The sequence below is a fragment of the Lycorma delicatula genome, chromosome 1 (genome assembly GCF_047948215.1).
Source record: "Lycorma delicatula isolate Av1 chromosome 1, ASM4794821v1, whole genome shotgun sequence".
NCBI lineage: Eukaryota > Metazoa > Arthropoda > Insecta > Hemiptera > Fulgoridae > Lycorma > Lycorma delicatula.
The window spans coordinates 286,402,426-286,423,867 of NC_134455.1; the positions used below are offsets into that span (position 1 = coordinate 286,402,426).

The window sequence follows — 21,442 nt, forward strand, 5'->3', positions numbered from 1 at the left end:
GTGAGAAATGAAACACGATTTCCTGAAAAGTGTGCAATAAAGCAATGTTTGTTAAAATGAACCGCAGTTATAGCAGGAAAAACATTTACGTAACTTTTTTATATAATTAATGTGAAGGAGCGACAAGTTTTCTCCATGCATTACAGAAAAAAAAGGTGTTTGACATGACAGCTGTAACAGTAGAGGTGCGCAGTGGAGCGGCTCTAGGCCATGTTAGCGAGAGTGAGTCCGTTGTACATCTGAGCGTTTACCTACCTTATCGATCCTTCTGTTCCCCTTCCAGTAGATCAAATAATCAGGTGGACCAATCAGCAGTCGGCTTTCATAGGGTAGCATCAGAAGGAAGTATTTTTCAAGCCATAGCAACCCTTATTACCGATAACAACAGTGTACAATATCGCTTACAACGACGTACGCTATAAATAGGGGTGAGTTTTATTAGAACGATAAAACAGGGGTTAGGGCAATGAAAGGGGGAGGAATTTTTATTTGAGATTCATTCTTGTATCCGTGCGTGGAAATATCGACCTAAACAATAGGTAGGATAAGGACTGGTTTCCCTTAAAACGGAAAGATAAGTTCACGTGTGATATGTTGAGAACATTCATACAAAAATCACCCTTAAATCACTCTAAGATTAAGGGTGAAAATCTCCCGACACGAAAGATCAGTGTGCCTTGATTCCACCTTGTTGACATTTCCAATTTTCCAAGTTTCGAGTTTTTCACGTCGAGTAGGGGAAGCGGAGACGGGGGTTGAAATTATGTTATACCCCGACTAGGACATATCTTGAGGGAGTTTTGTAATCTTCGTGACTTTACTTTTGTGCCTCTGATTTTATGTCGGTAAAGATGATATTGTAAAAAACCTTTCTCTTTGAACAAAAGAGATTTTCGCTACCCTCTCTTTCACCCCCAATTCTCACCCCACTACCTCTTACTGTAGGAAATAGATATAGGTACTGAGGGTTAGAGTGGGGCTACGCTTCAGTCAAATTTTGACCACAGGCATCTAAACACCGAGGTGGCGATAATGTAAGCCGGTCAATAAACTTGTTCACATCATAATTACGTGTAGGCGAACGAAAGTTTCAATTAAATAAATAAACACAAATTTGAATAAACTAAATAATTTTATGCATATCTACATTTGTTTATGATATATATGTATACGGATGTGTAGTGATGTGTATAACAAAAAATATAATTGCCGGCAATAGTATCATTAAAACTACAAACTGATAACAATTACCGGAAAAGTGACAAATCACTTTGTGAAATAGTGTGTTGCGCGTGGTGTACAATTTCTAGATTTTTTTATTTAAAATACATGATTTTGAAGAGGTAAGTGGTTTAACAATGTTACTTCTATAACCTAATCTGTTACATTTGAACTCTTTATTTATTTTTATATTATAATTACCTGCATTTATTGCAATAAGTTGGGCTAGATCAATGTATATTTTTTTAATGGTGACATTGCTCATTAAAGAAAGATCTGTGATCTAAAAAAGATATGTAATTAAAAAATATGATAAAAGAATATGAGTAAGATTTATTGTCTACTAACAAAAACGTAGTAGGTACCGAGAGGGAAAGATATTTTTTTTTTTAAAGTTAGTGTATTTAATAAATAGTCTCTAGCACACCTTAGTATTAATTTATAAACTTTTTGAAACATATTTTGTTAGTATTATTATCATTTAATGAAAAGAAAGTTTTTTATAATCACTGAGCTACAATGCAACTATTTTTTTATAAACTATAAAATAAAAATATTATGAATTTCTTTTCGGGAAAAAATTTAAAAAGTACAGTGACTACAATTTAAAACCATGCAATTGCTATATAATTGTCGTTTTATTAATCTTACAATAGTTACTTGTTTAACGACTTTATCTACAAAAACATTTTAGTGAAATTGTACATAAAAGGCTTATATAATTTTAATTTACGGTAAATCATACCTTACTTAATTTTGAGATTGTTATTGTAGTAACAATTTAATAAGTTAATTCGATCCCTGTTAGCTGTACAACAGGTTACTAATAGTTAAAACAACAGCAAACGACTAATTTTTCTTGTAATAGCTCTTTTGTATTACTGGTATATTATCGTAATTACGACATAACACTTATATTATTTTATTTTATTTCTTTGTATATCGATACACACGTATGTTCTTGCATGGATACTGAATTATTAAATTAGAGCTTAAAATAGATTTAATGCTTAAATTAAAGTTTTTGATGCTATTTTAAGCGAAATTGATAAAAATATTTTTCTTCTCTTTTGAAATTATTATTATCGTGCCATTGATTATTAATTACTTAAAACTTATTAAAATGCGTATACAATAAGTGATGAAACTTAATATCAATGATTCAATAAAAAAAAGTCCGTTTTACTCTAGGTTAAGTTTAAGTTAATTTTTGGTTAAGTTTGCTTACAAAGCTTCAAAAATGTTAACGTTCTTATAAGAAAAGCGAAACGGTATCTTAAAGCTATTAACCGAAATAACTTTACCGAGTTATTTCGATAACTTTATCGAAATAACGACCGAAATAAATTATTTAATGATTGTTAGAATTTAATTTTCAATAGGTTATTAACTAAAAAACAACTCATATTTTCCCTATTCTTTGTCAAATTTTTCCCCTTACTTTATTTGGCAAAATTTAAATACTATAACTCATACATTTATAACTCATACGTTTAAACTATAACTCAACTTTTCTAAATTTCTGTTTAACAATTTATAAACTATCTTATCTTTTTTCTCTTTAAACGTAATAAAATTACTTTTACAAAATTCACCTTTTCTTTACATATGAAATATAATTAATCTATCGAAGATGCGCTAGCAAAATTTGCACGTTTCATGATGAACGAACAAAATATATTTTTATGTTATACAGATACTTCATTATATTATATATGTAATTTTTGTTATATTTTATGTATTTCAAACTTTTTTAAGTGGTAATTATATAATTAAAATTTATGAACAATCAATTTAATAACATTAAGATACTGCTCAACCTTCTTGTAATAATTTGAAAATTTGAATAGCTTTTAAAAATAACGTTAACTGACAATACTGCATCTGTTTGCTTTTTTTTATTAAACAATTATTACGTTTCATCGCTTATTTCCATCCTATCTTTTCATGTATAATTTTGATACATATATTTTTTTCCGTCTGAATTTATCTTGTACTTTTTTGTGTTAGTATTTACAATCGGTACCTCACAGGGAACCATAAGTAAATTTTATTTATGATAATCACACGAAGAGAGATCCCCAACGAAACCCGTCATTAAAGCACAGTTTCAAAATCTCATATATAGAAAAAGCACTTGTAAAAGTGGTTGAAATAAAGTTCAAACTGAACATAGCACCACAGAAACAGATCACTGGTAAAAAATTATTATTTTTTTTTTTGTCTACATACATATACATATTTATTTATTTATCTTAATAAATAATCTTTACAAAAAAGATAACAGCGTATAAGATAGGTATTAGAACAATACTTAGAACCTGTTTATAAGTAATTAGCATGAGATTTTGCTTGAAAACTTTGTTTTTTTACTTTAATACATTCTGTTAAGTTATTCGTACAAATGAGTGATTAAGTATTTTAATGAAAATAAGACACAAAAATCCAATTAAAGTTAAAATAATTATTTTTTATGAAACTGTTAAAGGAAACCTATTATATTAGTAATTTTACGGGGTAGTGCGTAATTTTTGCTTATATATTATAAAAGATCACTTTCTGTAAACGTGTTTTTTAGTTTTACATTGTCTAAATTTTGAGGAGAATATAAGAAAAAGTCCTACAGGGTTTTTAAATAATTTTTATGTTTTATTAATTTAAATGATAGGTTGCACAAATGGACTTTAAGAAAATAAAGCAGATGAATTAAATCTCCGATAAAAATGAAAAATGGATACCTATAGTTAGGAAAACTACTAATTGCTTTAATAGGGGTAATCGAAATATTAATTTAAAATTATTTATGAAAGGAAGTTAATCTAATGATAATGACTGACTTATACTGTTTTCAGCTACCGCCGTATGTTTCTTTTTTATTGCCACTTCTGAAACTTTGTTATACATATATATGTATAAATACGCAATGAAAGAATTCATTTATATACATCTCCTGTATTATTCAGGAATGTTATCTTTTTATTACTGATGAGGAGTTTCATTAAAAAATGATTTTCATTAAAAAAATTTAAATTTTAGTGAAGTGGCTCAATTTTATGTCTTGTAAATTACTTCGGCTTTAAAAAATATTAAACATAATCTACCATTCAAATAAATATTTATGTCAGTTTTTAAACACCATTACTTATATTATTACCAAAATACTGCCGATTATAACATTTTAAAAATGTTAGGATGATTACCGTTGTAAAAAATTCTGAAGACAAAGCATACAGTGCCTCCGTTTGCTTATTGTTTCATGATTAAATTTTGCTATCATTCGTTAAATTTCATTACTTGTAATATAAGTAATTATCATTATTTGTATTACAAGTAATATTATTACTTATAACGTTAATATATAATAATTTTCTTCATCCGAACGTAATCCACAACCATTTTCCCTTTCAACAGTATTTTAAGGAAAATAAATGAAAATCCACGGTAAACGTGCAGAAATCATGAGTTATCAATTAATTAATATAACAAATAAAGGTTAATTGTATTTCTTATAACTGAATATAAAAAAAAAATAATTATAGACATACTACAAACCAGCTTTATTGTTATAACTAATAACTCATGAAAAATGTTTACTTTCCGAAACATCTTATAGTTATACTCATGATCATATATTAAGATTCATCAAGTATCGTATAAATTAGGTTCTTTATACATTTTAACTTTTCATTTTATAATTATTACGCCTAAAAATAAGCATTATTTTTTTTTTTAAATGTTATTTCTGATTATAAATTTATTATAACAAATAAAGTTAGAAAATATGTTTAAATTTAAATTATTTTTAGAAAATGACGCATAATAAATAGATTTACTATTTTTTTTAAAGTAAAGAAGTAATTTTCCCATACGCTTTATGTTAAAATAAGAATTATAAATACAATCGGTTAATTTTTAAAGAAAAAGAACCAGTAAACTAGCTTAATTTTATTTGGCAAAAGTTCAATTATTTGTTTTTTTTTCTTTCAGGAAATCTGAATTCTGCGTTTATCTCTCCTCGTTATTAAGCTTTTATTAATAATTAAACTTAATCTTAAGTGTAAATACATTACACATTATTTTTATGTACAAAACTGAAACACGTAAACGTACTTAAAATTTATAAAAAAGCAGTGATAATATATTTAATTATTTTGAAATTATATTATTTGAATAATGCCAAGTTAAAGACTTAAACTAACACATTTTTTATTCAATATTACAAATTTTAATAAAAATTATAATCAGATAAATGTAGCTTACATTGATTTCAATCAGAAAGGTTCTATTAAAGCCGATTAAAAATTAATAAACTAATAAATATATGGACAGATTAACAAATTCTGTTTCTCAATGATATATTTCTTATGAAGACAATCCATTAATACCATTCTGATAATGAGAACATACTTAAAGCGGTGATCGTGTCTGTAAAAGGAGAAAAAATATGAGCTCATCTCCAAACATAGATGTTGTTAGCAGCCCAGAAAGGGACAAAGATTCACCACCGCCCAGGAAAGAGACAAAACCACAAAATGGAAGTTATACATCTTTTTCGATTTCTAGCATCCTCAGTAAAGGCGACTCCAAACAAACAACGCAAACTCAAAATCCGCCATTGGATATGACTCATCTTGCTGCCGCTGCAGCTTTGCATCCGTGCGGCACAGATTCTGCCATGTTGTCCAGGTAAATATAGTCAAATTTACATTTAAATAAATATTAGTATTTTTTTTTATTTTTTATTTTTTTTAGAGAATTAATTACTATATTCATTCTACCTATCTTATTATACCTTAAATTTTAATATTGTGCACAATAGATACTACAACAACAATGTAATAGATTGTCAAGTAATTTTGTAGCAATACATTTTCATTGAATAAACATTTAGCCATTTTATTAAATTTAAACTATTTCCTTCTACACTTTTCACAATGTAGGCATAATATCAATATTGTGAAGAATTATCTACCAATATCGTCTAGAATTTATTAAAAATGTAGTCATTTGATTTACGAGAACAATTTCAAATCAGTTACTCATACAACTTCATAAAATATACAGCACAATAGGTACTGACTTCTCGGGTTTTTTTAATAACGTACACATTTTTTGAAGTTTTAAAGTACTATAAAATCGTTTAATGTAAAAAAGTTGTTTTAAATATTTAAGTAATATATTTACAATACTTATGAAATAATACTTTATAAAATTAGTTGTAGCTCTAGAAATGTTCAATTCTAATCTACAGAGGACTGGTTACAAGTGCCGAATACTACAGATTTTGACTAAACGATCAAGATCAGTAGTATTGTAGGGAATGCCGAAATAAAAAATGATTAGGAAAAATGGTTGATAGCGGAAGGAAGTAGTTAATTCAGTCAACCATTTATATCTCTGTATAATCAGACATCAAATACATACAATCATGAAACGTATTGCCAAAATTTCAAATAATGCTATAGTATTAATGTAAACATACGTCATGAGTGTAAAAATTACAAACACATGAAACTGACGAGCTGAAAAAAGAGGTAAAAAGTAAGAAATCTATAATCATTGCCACCTCCAATTGACATACCGTAGCCTTAACTTATTACTGTAGCAGCACCAGACCTAGACCGATTAGATAGAATAGACAACCTGTAACGTGAGCTTACTTGTTAAGTGGGTAGCGAAAAAAAATTAGGTTATGATGACGATGATAATAAATTAGATTCGCGCACAAGGTCATTCATAAAGCCCAGCATACCCTAGAAGTCGAGTTTGGATGTTTTCTTCTGTGAGAAGCGCTCACATAAGAACAACACAGATTAGCGTTCAAATAAACACGATGTAACGCGAAGAAGCTTAAATATACTGGGAAAACAAAATATTCTGTAATGGAATATTAATTCCCGTTGCATTTTATAATTGCTAGAAACTTATTGACTACAATTAATAGAATTTTATTTATATTCCAAAAGGTCTAAGGGCGTCCTAGATGAAGACCTGTCTTTTTCTATAGTCCTTTTGTTTTTTGCAATAGAATCTGTGCTTATAACCAAATAGAAATTTAGTTGGTTGTGGGAAGACTGCAGTAATGGTTTTCTTTTGAATTAAGTACAGTTATCTATTTTTCTTACAACCTTTTTCTCCACTTTTCTAATCAGTGATTACTACTTGTAGTACAGTGAGTTTTGAAAATGGAGTATATCCGAAACGCGTCAACAAATGATTTAATCATGACGAAGCTAAGAAAGGTAGAAATTGTACTCAATATAAAAATTATGACGATCTTAGCAGAAAAGAATATATATATTAACAATTACAGTAATGGTTTGACGTAAACCAAAGGAACAATACAGTAAATAGTCAACTCTTTTGTTGGAAATCTTTCCATGCTTACTGGAGGATGTTACTAATAACAACGGTTGGGATTACGATTATCTTAAAGACAAAGTAATGTTTACGAAGTACCGGTACAAATAGTTCATCATCCAAGTTAGCATCAGTGGTTCTGCCGTGAATGCCCAAGTGTTATGGATCTGACACTATAGATAATATTATCAGAGGGGAATATGGGTAATTTCTAAGGACACATAATAGAACTGAGTGGAATGATGAAAGTCGCACACAAGATTACAGGGATATGAAAAAGTGATCGGGTACATACACAAAAGAACTAAAGGAAAAGAAATCTAAGCCTTGAGCCAAATAGAGCCTCTAAATTTCAGATTACTTTTTCAACCGTAGGATCAAATCAAATAAGCATGGTTAACGGCAAGACGATAAGGTATACTGACGGTGTGAATATATAACTACAGTTTTTATTTTTAATGACAACTACCCGGTAAATTACCCAGTTAAGTTACATTTTTACAAAGTACCGAGAACAGTTCAGAATTACGAGCTATTGTGTCTCGGCTTCAAAAGGACTGCACTGCACTCTGCTTCCTATAGTGCAAGAAAAATATGGTTGCGGAAAAAAAATTACGGTTGCGGAAGGTGCCCCAAATAAGGGGAAGAAGTAGCCGTAAAATAGTGTCAGATAATTCAAAATGGAGATTTTTAAGACAAAGAAGTCGATCGATATGCTTATCATAAGGATTTAAAGCTAGATTATAAAAATAAAAGAACGGATAAACGAAATAATAATACAAAATAATCACGATAATACTAAGCAGTAAAGGATTACATATGTTCACTATAAAAATTATTTCGAATTTACAGGATCGAGCGAACAACCAGTAAGATTGGAATATAATAACCTGCGGTTATAATTTAATCGTTCTTATTAATAAAATGGAAGATCTCTTCGTACAAAAAATAAACATAATGTTCAGCATCGTTGACGATTACACTATAGTAATTCATGTTTTACATCTTCGACCTCATTTAAATAACTAGTTCTGTTATAAATTTTATTTTTATTTATTTTTTAATAAAAACATAAAACAATCTAAATAAATTGTTATTTGATGTGTGTGGAATACATAAATATATATATGTATATATAATGATATACAAAGTAGAAATCAAAATTAAAATCGATGAAATAATTAATAAATAAATGATGAAATTATGAACCTATTTTCATTGAAACCAAAGAAGTCAGGCGTATTAACCTTTCAAATCAGTTTTTATACGGGACTGAAAGATTTTATAATCCCTTATGGGGAAGGAGGCACTAACAGCAAAATAGCCATTTCTTGTTCTATTTTGCCGAAGAGTAGCTGATGAAAATGCAGGCATCCAAGAAAAGTCATCTATCACCAAGAAGAAAAAGTCGAATTGTTGACGGATACATTCTTTCGTAACTGATGATGAAAAATGGAACTTCCTCTTAATCCACGAGAGAAACTTTTCCTGAACACTCTCAGTCATAATAGAGCTGTAGTCGGTCTCGATTCCAGATATTGTAGAACATTTAAGATAGACTTCACAACTGACAAGTGTAGAAGAATATAGATATTCACAGTTTTAAAGTTACGCACCAATTATTTTAAGAGACCAAGGTTTCTCCTAGCTTTACTGATTGTCCTTTCCACGTATTTTTCTAAGAGAAGCTTATCGTTAAACAAAATATCTTGATCTCTCTCTTCATATACTCTATTTATAGGTACATCAGGTGCTGTAACTGAAATACAAGGTCTTCCTTGAGGACGATACAAACTGAGTTTAATCGATGTTAAGAGATAAAGTTGGTTCGTACCCAAGCATAGATTTTATTAATATTATTTTCTAAAATACGATGACGTCTTGTACAAATGTTATAATATATTACTTCAAATCGTCTGCATAGAGTTGGAATTTGCAATCAATTACATCAAAAATGTCATTAATGAATAAAAGAATCAAATGAGTGCCAAGATTGGCACTCTGGGGTTCCTTTGCGAACCCCAGAAAACAGAAAAAAAAGAAGATGTATTGCCAGCATTGCTCACCGAAAAAATACACCTTGAAGATAAGACCTTATCCAGTTGACGTACTGTATATTAAATCCAGAATTGGGCAAGTTTAAAGAAGCAAGTGACGGGACACTTTACCAAAGGTCTTTTGTAAATCAAAATACACCAAATCTACTTGTTTTCCTGATGAACTGCAGGGCGTGCTGTTTACAGCTGGATTCGACGGTGTTGATCATCCCTTTCTGAAACAATGCTGCATTTGCGAAAGAATTTATTGGATGTGAGAATAGATGTTTGCAAAGAAAATATTTTCCAAAAGTTTAAATATATCCGGAAGGACTGATATACAACGCTGATTCTGTAGTAAAGGAATCCCGAGCTTCGAGACAGGATTGACCAAGACCTTTTCCAGATGGAAGAGAAAGAACCAATTGAGAGACTTCAGGCAAAGATAAATGCAGAACTGAAGCGATGAGGCAACCAATGCTCTTAATTTTAAATGCCGGTATCCCATCAAAACCTACAGCAGACTTTCCATTGACCCGCATAATTCCGCATAATCAGTAGTAAGGCCAGAACGTTTAAAGCAAGAGTGTGTTCTCTTCTTTTTAAACATTAATAAAGTTTTTAGAGAACCAAATCGGAAAACTGCTGGTACTGAATTCAATGACAGAAACATTATTATAAATGGATTTAATAACCTTGTAACTCAGATATTTTTGTGCCAACATTGATATTAAGCAAAACATTACTCCCAGCCGTTTGAGAAATTTCAGTGTAAAGACTCAGGTAGTCATTACTGTAATTCTTTATGGCTCTGGGTGCATCCAAATTGATGGAACTCAAATTCCTTGATCAAGATTGTAAACGGGGGTTGAAGCTGATCTACCTTGACCAGTGAATAATCGTCAAAATTATTAGCCATTCTTTTATTGGATAAAACTACATCAAGAACAGATTGATTCATGACAAAATCTTCGTCTTCATAGGATACTAATGAAAGTTTATTACGATTATAATAATAGTCTAATAATTATGAAAAATATTAGCGTATATTAATATTATTTTACTTACCTTACATTTAACAATCGTAACACAATACTGTTAGATGAATTTCGGTAGCTTTTTAAGTAAACAATATATTAACCAAGTCTAAAGTTTTGTGTTAATTTTAAATTAAATGTAAAACGCATAAATATTGTGAAATTTATAGTAGTCTAAATTAATAAAAAATTATGGGATTTTAATTAATATGGAAATCACCTGTTACAGAAATCACTGACTTAAGTAACAATAAATTTCAGAACTTTCGGTTTAAAATTAAAGGTTGCATGTGCTCCATCAACAATTATTTTATAAAATAATTTATAAATAGACTGCGGTTAGCTCTTCCAAACAGGAAGCGCTAAACAGGGGAAAAAACATCTTTCCCTACAATGAAAACAGTAAATTCCAGGCCAAGAATAATAAAAATAAATAATGACTGCTAACCGAATTTATTTCTTCATTGCAATTAATAATCTTTTAATTCTTCATCCTTGCATTATAAATTTTAGACTGTATAACATTCTCACTAAAATGTTATTCCTTTTTTCATTTACAAATTTTTTCTGGTGTAATTGTTTTTTTTTTCTATTTTAATTTTTCATTAGCTTAATGAAATTAGTGAAAAATGTTCGAAAACCTTTAAGATTTATTTTCTTCCAAAAATGTATGGCCCTAAATGATATTTTGCTTCCTGTTTCATTTTAAAATAAAACAAAAGAATTAATAGCATATCAATCGTTAGATTATTTTTCTAAAACAAAAAAAATAATAATAACAATATTTAGACTTATGCTGTAGTTAATAATATAATTAATTAAATATTCTATTTTCTAAACATGTTTCATATAAATTGTATTTAATATTAATTATGAACTTTAAAAAAACTTTTTATTATATTAGTAAAAAAGGTGCAGCTAACAAATCAGTTTAATACAGTTCAACACGTTTCATTAGCATATTTACTTATAATTCTCAATTTTTACATTTTTGCATTATTTACAAATAATTCTATTTCATCCAAACAGTATTATCAAAATATTTTTCATTGTTTTATACATCTCATTATAAAAAAATTACCTTTGTTTCAATAAAATACATGAGATATAAAAACTACAATTGTAATTATACGTAACCTGCACACGTCTATAGCGGTTATATTTTTAAAAAGAATTCTACTAGTAGTTATGTTAATTTGAATAAGTATTTGTGATTTTCCATTAGATTTTCAAAAAAATCAAATAAATTTTCCAAGTGACGTTGCATAAGGTAAATCTATTAAATTATGTTTTCTTGCAAAAAGGTATTACAAGCACGTATTCTGTAGGTTTATTAATGAAAGTCTTAATTTGCAAGAATGCATTATTCATATTATGATGGTTCATTAATACTTTTCCGAATAAAGGTGAATTTTTTTTAAATAAATGTAAGTTGTCGCTTTATAATTTAAATTGATAACAAACGTTAAAATAATTATTAGTATCGATTAATGACGGTATATTATTCTCGAAGTAAATGTTTTTCTGATATTCATATTTATAAATATTCATAAAAAAGAGCAATTTTATGAATACTTTTGAAATTATATTAAACCGATGAAAATAAGAATTCTGTTATTTTTTTACATAAGCCGCTTACGTCCATTTTTAAAGTATCGGTAAATTCGTAAAAATAGTTTCCGCTGAAGATGTATATTTTCTTTTAAGTAAACTTTAAATTTAGCGTTTTTTATGACCATATTTACAAATTGCATTTAAAAACTGGAGGAATAAATATAGAAATTACTTTTTTTTTTCTTTTTTTTTTTTTTTTTAACCTCCGGGACCGCAGTTAACCATTACTGTACAGAGGATGAGAGATGAATGATTTGTAGCGTGTGTGAAAAATGCCATGCCTGACCGGGATTCGAACCCGGGACCTCCGGGTGAAAGGCCGAGACGCTACCACTCGCGTCACGGAGGCCGGCATAACCTATAGAAATTAACCTATTCAAATATATCCTCACATGCGCCCGCGCCTATCTGTGCGCCAGCATACACACATATATAGAGCATCTATTAATTCATTATTTTATAGTACAAATTTTATTTTTATAAATCATTTTTTCAATCATTGTGTAAATTTTCAATATACCAGTACATTAAGTACAAGGTATTTATCATGTTAGTTTACCATTCTGTGCATTTTCAATTTTTAAACCCTTTCAAACTTCTGAATTGATTGGTTCTAATAACATACTTTACCTCTGAATTTCATTTTTACATGTACTCTCGTTGTATAATCTAGTCAGTCATATCTTTTTTTTAAGTTACCTGTTTATAAATCGCTATAAAATTAGTGCAAATATATATATATATATATATATATATATTAAAGGTCTGTAACAAAGTTGTGTTTGATAATAAAAAGTGTCAATAAAATAAAAATAAATTGATTAAAACATCATTGAAAATCCTTAGGTCTTTTGGCATTACCATCGCCTTGACCGTCAACTTACATATAACCGTCGTAGATAACTTCGTATAAGTTAGGTACATGCACTATATCAATAAAGAAACACGTAAAAGTATGCATTAAAGCATATATACGTTACATAACTCTAGATATAACTTAGTATAATGAACCAATATTTATAGTTGGAGATACGTATTCTTTAAATTTCAACAACTTTTTTAATTATTATGACTATTTTTTTATCATTTTTCTTTAATATTTTCTTCATTGTTGATTTAATTCTTTTTGCTTCCTTGTAGGAAGTAAAAGAAGTATTGTGATCGCGAAAAATTTTGGTTTATAGATTTCAACGGAAATGTCCATTTTGACCATCCCTGAATCCATTTTGACTAGTTTCGGCGTGACGTCTGTTCGTACGTATGTACATGTATCTCGCATAACTCAAAAAAGATTAGCCGTAGGATATTGAAATTTTTGACTGTTGTATTATGTAGTTGTGCACCTCCCCTTTTCACTGCAATTGTCTGAACCAAATGTGTCCAAAAAAGCCAAAATCCAAAAGAATTTTATTTTGAACTTTTTCTTAATTGTAGTAATAAGCTCTCATTGATAGCTTTTCAACGATATATCGTAAGTGGTACTTATTTTCATTGGTTCCAGAGTTATAGTCAAATAAGATTTTAATTAGTGAAATATTTGGATCTTACAAAGGGAAGGCACCATCAGTTCGAATCCGATTTCATTTCCTTTTTTTTACCTTTTTTTATTTAAATATATTCATTTATTAATAATTAACCACTCATTGTAAAAAAAAATTAATTCAATAATAACAATAAAAAAAATATATTAATCAAAATATCATTAATGAAATAAAATTTTGTGTACTTTTCATTTAAAAAAAATTAGTATATATAATGTAATAGGCGTACGAGGAAGTTATTTGATACCCACATCAGATTTTTTTAAAATTATTTTTCATTACAAGTTTCACCGCAATTTTTGTAATATTTTCTCAAAGAAACCCCTCAAAACTAGTCTAGAGAAACTAGGAAAAATCAGTTTTCATTGTTAATAAAACGTTTATGCATAAATATTTTTTCTTTTCGTGGATTCGTAAGAAATAACGTAATTTTTAAAAACACAACTTAATGGTACACACAACAAAAATATTATAATTTAACTCCAAACAAAGCTACTACATACAATTTTTTAATCTAAATTTGAAATGAAAATGAGCCTTAATTGTATTTAATATAATTTTTTATCAAGACTGATAAATTTTGCGCAAGTTGAAATTTTTAAAAAGTCTAATAAATGATAATAGCGCATAAGTGGACTGTTTATGCAGTGTGATTTGAGAGTAGCACTTTATGAAAAAAGAAAAAAATGTAAAGAAAGAGAAAGTCAAAAGACTAAACGAAAAATAAAATATTCTAAGAATGAATGCTCTGTTAATTTTTTTTCAGTAACAACAAAACAAAAAAGTATTATTTCCTTATTAGGATATGATGATATGAGAGACCCGTTATGGCCAAGGAATTTTTAAGATTTTATAATGAAACCATAAGGGTACTTTTCACTCAAATCGGGCCAAACAATTATTTTTCTGAATTGTTTCTTGGAATAAAAAGAACGTAAAAGTAAATAAGTAAAAAATAAAAAGAAGGTAAAAGTAATATTTCCTTTTATAGAAAGGCAATTAGAATGATTAATAGAATTATTTACGTTATACAAAGGCAAAAGCTCATTATTTCTTATATGTAATTTTGGAAATTTCTTATATATAGTTTCATTTTACTCAAAACCTGTAGCATTTACAAAAAGAAAACCTTCCACTTTTCTTTATGATTTCATTTTATATATTTTATTTTATGTATTTAAAATATTTTGGAAAACAAAATAAAAAACCGATTTTATCAGAACAGGAAATTGTAACTCTGAAAAACAAATAAAAAATCAAGTAGAAACCATATAAAATGTTTGTGTTATTCGTCACAAAAAAGATGCGTTAAAAAACTTTACGGTTTAGAATTTTTATAATCTTCTCTCAGGAATTTTGGTGACTGAGCTATTGATCAGCGAAATTTAACGATTTTTGAATTCTAGACAAAATAATTTATCGTTCTGATTACAGTCCATGTATCAACTCCTCTTGAAACAGCATTAAACTTCATATTACTTTTTGTAGAATGTGATAATAATAAAAACAATAGAAATAAAAAAATTAGTGATTTGATTCGATTATTTGCATTTAATTAAAATTTTTTACAGATTAATGCTGTCAATTTTAAAAAATGTCACAAAAAAGCTATACATAAAATAACATCGTTGCAAAAACAATAACATCATTAGTAGAGTGCTTATCCCTTGCTGATTTCTGTGTTGAAATTTCTGCTGAGCTCAACCAGCACAATTCCTGTCTTATTATTGTACAGTAAAAATAATTTACGTTTTCATTATACTGTAGTCTTAAAATTCTTATAATATGGATGTTTACTTTTCAATTTGTATTACACTGTTTTTTCTGATTATTTATTTCTGTGTGTATAATAAATTTAATATATCCCATTAAAATCTATTTTTCTCAGTAGTACGCTTATTTTTTTTTATAAAAATATTTAGTGTATTTCTTGTTAATTTTTTCGTTGTAAAGGACTTTGCAGGTATTAAAAATAGTCATTATTACTTATCTGTTCTACAGAGCTTTAACTAATATAATCCATACTCTGACATACATAATAAAGTATCTGAATATCGTTTTTCAAGACGTAAAATTTATCTCTTCAGCTGATTTTGTTTTGTAATTCTCCATTACATACTTATTAAATCCAATTAATCCAATAAAACTAGTGATATAAAGAGTCCCGTTTATTCATTAAAACAAAAAAACATAGAAAATATCGAAATTTCATTATAAAACTGGTATATACTAACTAGTGTTGACTATCTTCACTAAAGTTTACCGTCTGTTGTTTCATACTTCTTGAGTACAAAACGTTCGGAAACTACAAATCGGTAATTTACACACTTTAAACAATGTGTTTTAATAAAAATACGTAGCATGTTTAGAAGTAAGTAACACAGTTGAACAAACAGAAAGCATTTAATAAAGTATAACAAGTAAATCCAAGTTTTATTATTAACTTAATTTAATAATATATATAATATTTGAAATTTTACTGCTTCACTATCCTTTTATTTCGCATTCCGATAATTAACAGATATTTTAAAATAAAGAGTACCGTTTTGAGAAATGAAGTAAAAGTTTAATGCTATTACACATATGAATTTGATACTAACAAATACACACACCACACACACACACACACACACACACACAACACATATATATATATATATATATATATATATATATAAATATTAATCAACTTGTACTACCAGCGGCTGAATTTAAAGAAAGAAATATTTAAAAAATATAGTATTCAAAATTATCTTTTTGTTTTATGTAGTTAAAATTACTATCAAGCCACAAATATAGTTACTTTATATTATCTGTTATTTAATTGTACGTTTCATTTTCTGTATAAAAGGAGGACTATCACATGTTGTTCATCGGTTTAATCTTTACATTTGTATGTTAGAATTAACGGTAAGCATGACAGATGTTTGCAGACTCCTTTTATCAGAATAGGCATCAAGAAAGAGGAGGCAGTCGGGTGAAATTCGCAACGAAGGCCTTCCCCAATTAGTCAATAATTGAGAGTTGCAGATAGTAGAATCCTGATAGCGTCCAGTTACATTATATCACGCCCCACTGTATAATTAATGTTTATTAATGAATAATATTTTTTCAGTTCGATGTAATGAGTGATTCTTATTTTATGAATAAATTTAAAATTAATAATTTTAGGTAACTTAAGAAAAAGCCATAAAAAGAAATAATAAAAACAAGATTAAAGGAATAATAATAATATGAGTAGAATATTTTTAAGGTGTAAGTCATAGGATTTCAGGTGGTTATTTTAAACAAAATATTTATAAAATAACAGATGATAAATTAATTATAGGCAGTGTAAAAAATTCTCTGTTACTAATTAATATAAGTTCTATACATTGATAAGTGTCATTACAATTTAATAAAAAAATAATAATAATAATCCTTTCTTTATGATTCGAAAGATATTTTCTATTTTTAAAAAAAAATGCATCAGAAAATTGTTCGGAACTAAAAAAGTAATCCAAAAAAGCATTTCAAATAATATCAGCATATAACTTTCTAAAAAAAATCTTTACTCTTTTGGTATAAAATCGAATAAATTTATTTATCGCGTTTAAATTAATTATATTTCATGCGTTACATACATTAAATAATAACAAATTTAATATAATCTTTTTATATAATATTTTATAATCTTTTAATATAATCTTTTATAGCGACTATATAATTAAAATATATATAACATTTTCTATAATTTTAACATCTGCTGACGTTATTATCTTGACCGCTGAATATCGCTGAACATCATGTTTGCATAAATACAATGGAAAGTTCTCTAAACAGGTAACTAAGAATAATCTATGTTGCTAAGAATTGTAAGACTGTGTAATTTCACACAAAAATTCTAAGACATCATCCTTAGTGTATTAGTTAAAGAAATCTAACATAGTTTAAGAAAAGTGCCTTTCGATGAGCTTGTAGGCCATTAAAATAATTGTAAAGTTATTTCCAATACAGAAAATCCAATTTTATTTTTTTAATTTTCACTTCAGTAATGTTCTCTTCAGTATTTAAGAGAACTTAAATATTATTATTTAAGTTTAAGTAAGTATTACTTATTAAACTTAAGTATTTTCTATATATCGTTTCATTTTTTATATATAGCATTTTTACGTATTTCAAAATATCGAAAATTTTTTTTCAAACCCTGTCTTTCTCTAAATTATTGAAAATCGATTAAGAAATCGAAGTAGCTTTATTTTAGTTGGTAACCTTTTATTAGTAAACCTCGATATGAATTAGTACTAATAACTAAATTTCTACTAAAAGATGATTAAAACAGATTTTTGCTGTTAAAGATCACCTAATATTGTAAAGAAACAATTTTTTTTATTTTAATTGCAATTTATAGCTTATTATTTGTAATTTACCAGTTTACGTAAATATTGTAGAGCAAAGTATATAAAATTATGAATGCAAAATTATTTTTCCAGGTAGCGTATATCCGTGTGCTCGTGCGTGCGCTTACTATAATTGTCTCAATTAATCGGTAAAGAAAAATATATACCAGAATTTATTTAAAACATTAATATAAATTGTGATGATTGCATCGCAATTGATTGTTGGCTTTTTCAATTAACATCGCTCAGAATTAAATTATCCGGAAAAAAATAAAAAGTGTTCATAACGTTTTATTTATTTTTTCTAAAAAATAAAAATCAACAATTGTGTAAGGGTACCAAATTTACGTTTTGTAGAATAATCTAGATATTTTCTAATTATACTTTTTAGTCAATTTTAGCTAATCTGCTTAAATAAAAGTACTTCACACTAGATAACTTTGTATTAATTCCTTTGTGTTTTACTTGCCAAAATTAATGATTTAACTGCCAGTAAAACTTATTTTGCGATAATTTTCAACAAAGGTTAATTTTCTTTGTTCTGTTTATTTTCTGTAGCTCATACTTAAGCACTGATATTTAAGTACACAGAAAATAAATTAAAAAAATTAAATATTTACTAGTATTTTAGTATTAATGAGATCTCTTTACTGCATCAAAATTTAGTAAATCGAGTGTTAAATTTGTTTTTAGTGTATCAAAAATTTAATATTATGATTAATAAGAGTACTGAAAGAATTTTGAGATCTTGAAGATCATACAATAAAGATTTCTACTATCTTACTGATCATGAATAATGAATTAAAATTAGTATCATTTACCTATTAACATAAAAACAAAATCATTTAAAAGATTTTCTAAAAATTTTATAGAACAAAAAAAGATTTTCTTTTTTGTAATTGAGAAATTTAATGAAGAAGAATTTTTCTCAATCTAGATTACGTTAAAAAGACGAATATCTGTTGATTTTTTTAACTTCTCGTTTCATTGTTTATACATTGTCATTTTGGATATCAATTTTTTCATGAAAAGGTAATGAAATGGTTTATACGGTAAGTTCTCATTTACTAAACAGTGTTATTTTATGAATATTTCTTCTACAGATATTTAAAATTAAACAGTGCATTTCGTTATTAATAAGTATTATTGTGAATAACATTATTTTTAATAAATACATTTTACAAATTACATTGCAAGTCCTTTGTTATTTGTTAAGTACTTATATTAATATTCTTTACTTTCGAAAACGTCAATAGTTATAATCATAAAGATGATTTGTAAAAGTTGAAATTTTATTTTGCAAATATTCACTATTTTTCGATATATAACTATGAGAGTTCTACTGATCCCCAAATGGAGATGTATAAAAATTAGATACACAGTTAATGATGTAACTAAACAGCATATTCTTTTTACAAAAAGAAAAATGTTTAAGTTTGGGTTTTTGCTCTTTTAAAAGATTCTGAAAAAGAAACTGTATTAAATATTAAATGATTACTTGACGGATCAATAAGCCTCAATTGAAATATCAAAAAATATGAATAATTCCACAAAAAAAAATTAATAAAAACCATCAATGTGAAAAAAGGGAAATCTACTTAAATTATCTAGTTTGTTATTTTAGTTAAATAATTTAAATTAGTTTGTTATTTTGTTGTAATTTCTATTTCTTGAACTGTTTTACGATTAAATTGTTTTTATATTTTGCTTCTAATTAAGAATATCGTTACGAAGAGAGTAAACATAAGAGTATCGGTTGTCAGTGGATTAACAAAGTTATAAAATGCAAAAAGATGAACCATTAGATTACTGAAAGCTTTACTGAAAGATTTTTAATTAAGCTCTAATTTTAATTTGTTACTTACTTATTGAATGTTTAATTTCATGGCTATTAAATGATAACAAATGGTACCGATCGGTAAGTTAATTCTTCAAAAATGAACAAGAAAATCAAAAACGATTAAGGTGTTCGTAGTGAAGAATATTAAAATATATAAGATATAAGTTCAAATTATAGATTTTTCAATCTATTTTAATTAAAATAGATTGAAAAATGTGAAAAATAAAAAAAAATAATAAAAAAAAATATAGAAAAATATAATAAAAATAGAAATAAAAAAATATATTTAATACGGTTAAGAACTCTTAGTTTAAAGATATATAGTATTTTCTATAAATGTTAATTTATTAGAAAAACTCAGACAAAGCTTTGTCAAACCCTTAGACAAAGCCTTTTAAACTCATTGAGGGATCCTCGCTTATTTGTGAATTAGATAGATTAAAGAAAATAAAATAAGAACAGCATAATGTTTTTTCGTAGCAATTAATTTGTTTTAGAGATTTAAGAGAAGAGAACGGGCGACAGCCGAGCGGTAGTTTTAATGTACTAAGAGGTACGGGAGTGTACAGTAGGGTTGTAAGATAAGGAGGTACTGAATTATGCATCGACAATATGCAGAGCATTTAACTTAAGTCTTTTGGCTTGAATATTGCATCAGAAGAGCACTTTCACGCTCATTTATTCATAACTGTTCACGCACCGACACGCCCCATTTCACTCAACTCCTCAGCTCTCGACACCCTACATTATCCTAGAGATTAGACTGACCAGATTATGCAACGACCTTAATTCACGTCGCAATAAATTATGATAACGATTAAATACAAAATATTCATATTTCATCAAAAGAACGATATCTTCTACCTTAAAAATGATAATGATTTATATAAATTAATTCCTAAATTATAAAATAAACTCACTGGTACAACCAGTCATTATTGAAGATGTTGATGACATGCTATTGATGGACGTATTCGGTATAAAAATGGAATAAACTTGTTTAAATTGTTGTGTTAAATTTGGAAACTTACTTTTTAAGAAAAACTGATGAAGTATCTACCAATAAGAAATTGATAAATAAAATAATTTTAACTGTTTAACAAATAAAAAAATGTGTACATTAATCACTCATTGAAAACTAGAAACAATCTTTCTGAAAAAAAATTTATAAAAACCATTAATTTCAGTTTAAAATACAGTGAAAAAATAAGTTTTACTGTTTTGAATTAATAAAAAGTAATGATTTATCTTATTATTAATTTCCGATTTCACTAATTTTTTAGTGTTTTAAAAACTATGAAAAGAATAACTTTGCTCAGTAAACATACGTAAGCCGCTGCTATCAACTTAGCCGCGTTAATTCACAGCTTCTATATGAACATTAAAATTAGGAGTTGGCATTTAATGACTGATT

General features: G+C 27.2%; 1 protein-coding gene across 1 annotated transcript in view; it reads left to right on the forward strand.

The window, feature by feature from the left end:
• The first annotated feature begins 5,665 nt into the window (after positions 1 to 5,665).
• Hmx (H6 family homeobox) overlaps positions 5,666 to 21,442 on the forward strand; it is a 60,310-nt gene continuing 44,533 nt past the window's right edge. Inside the window, exon 1 of the mRNA XM_075354898.1 lies at positions 5,666 to 5,907. Within this exon, the coding sequence (XP_075211013.1) occupies positions 5,666 to 5,907 (242 nt within the window). The remainder of the gene's footprint in view (positions 5,908 to 21,442) is intronic.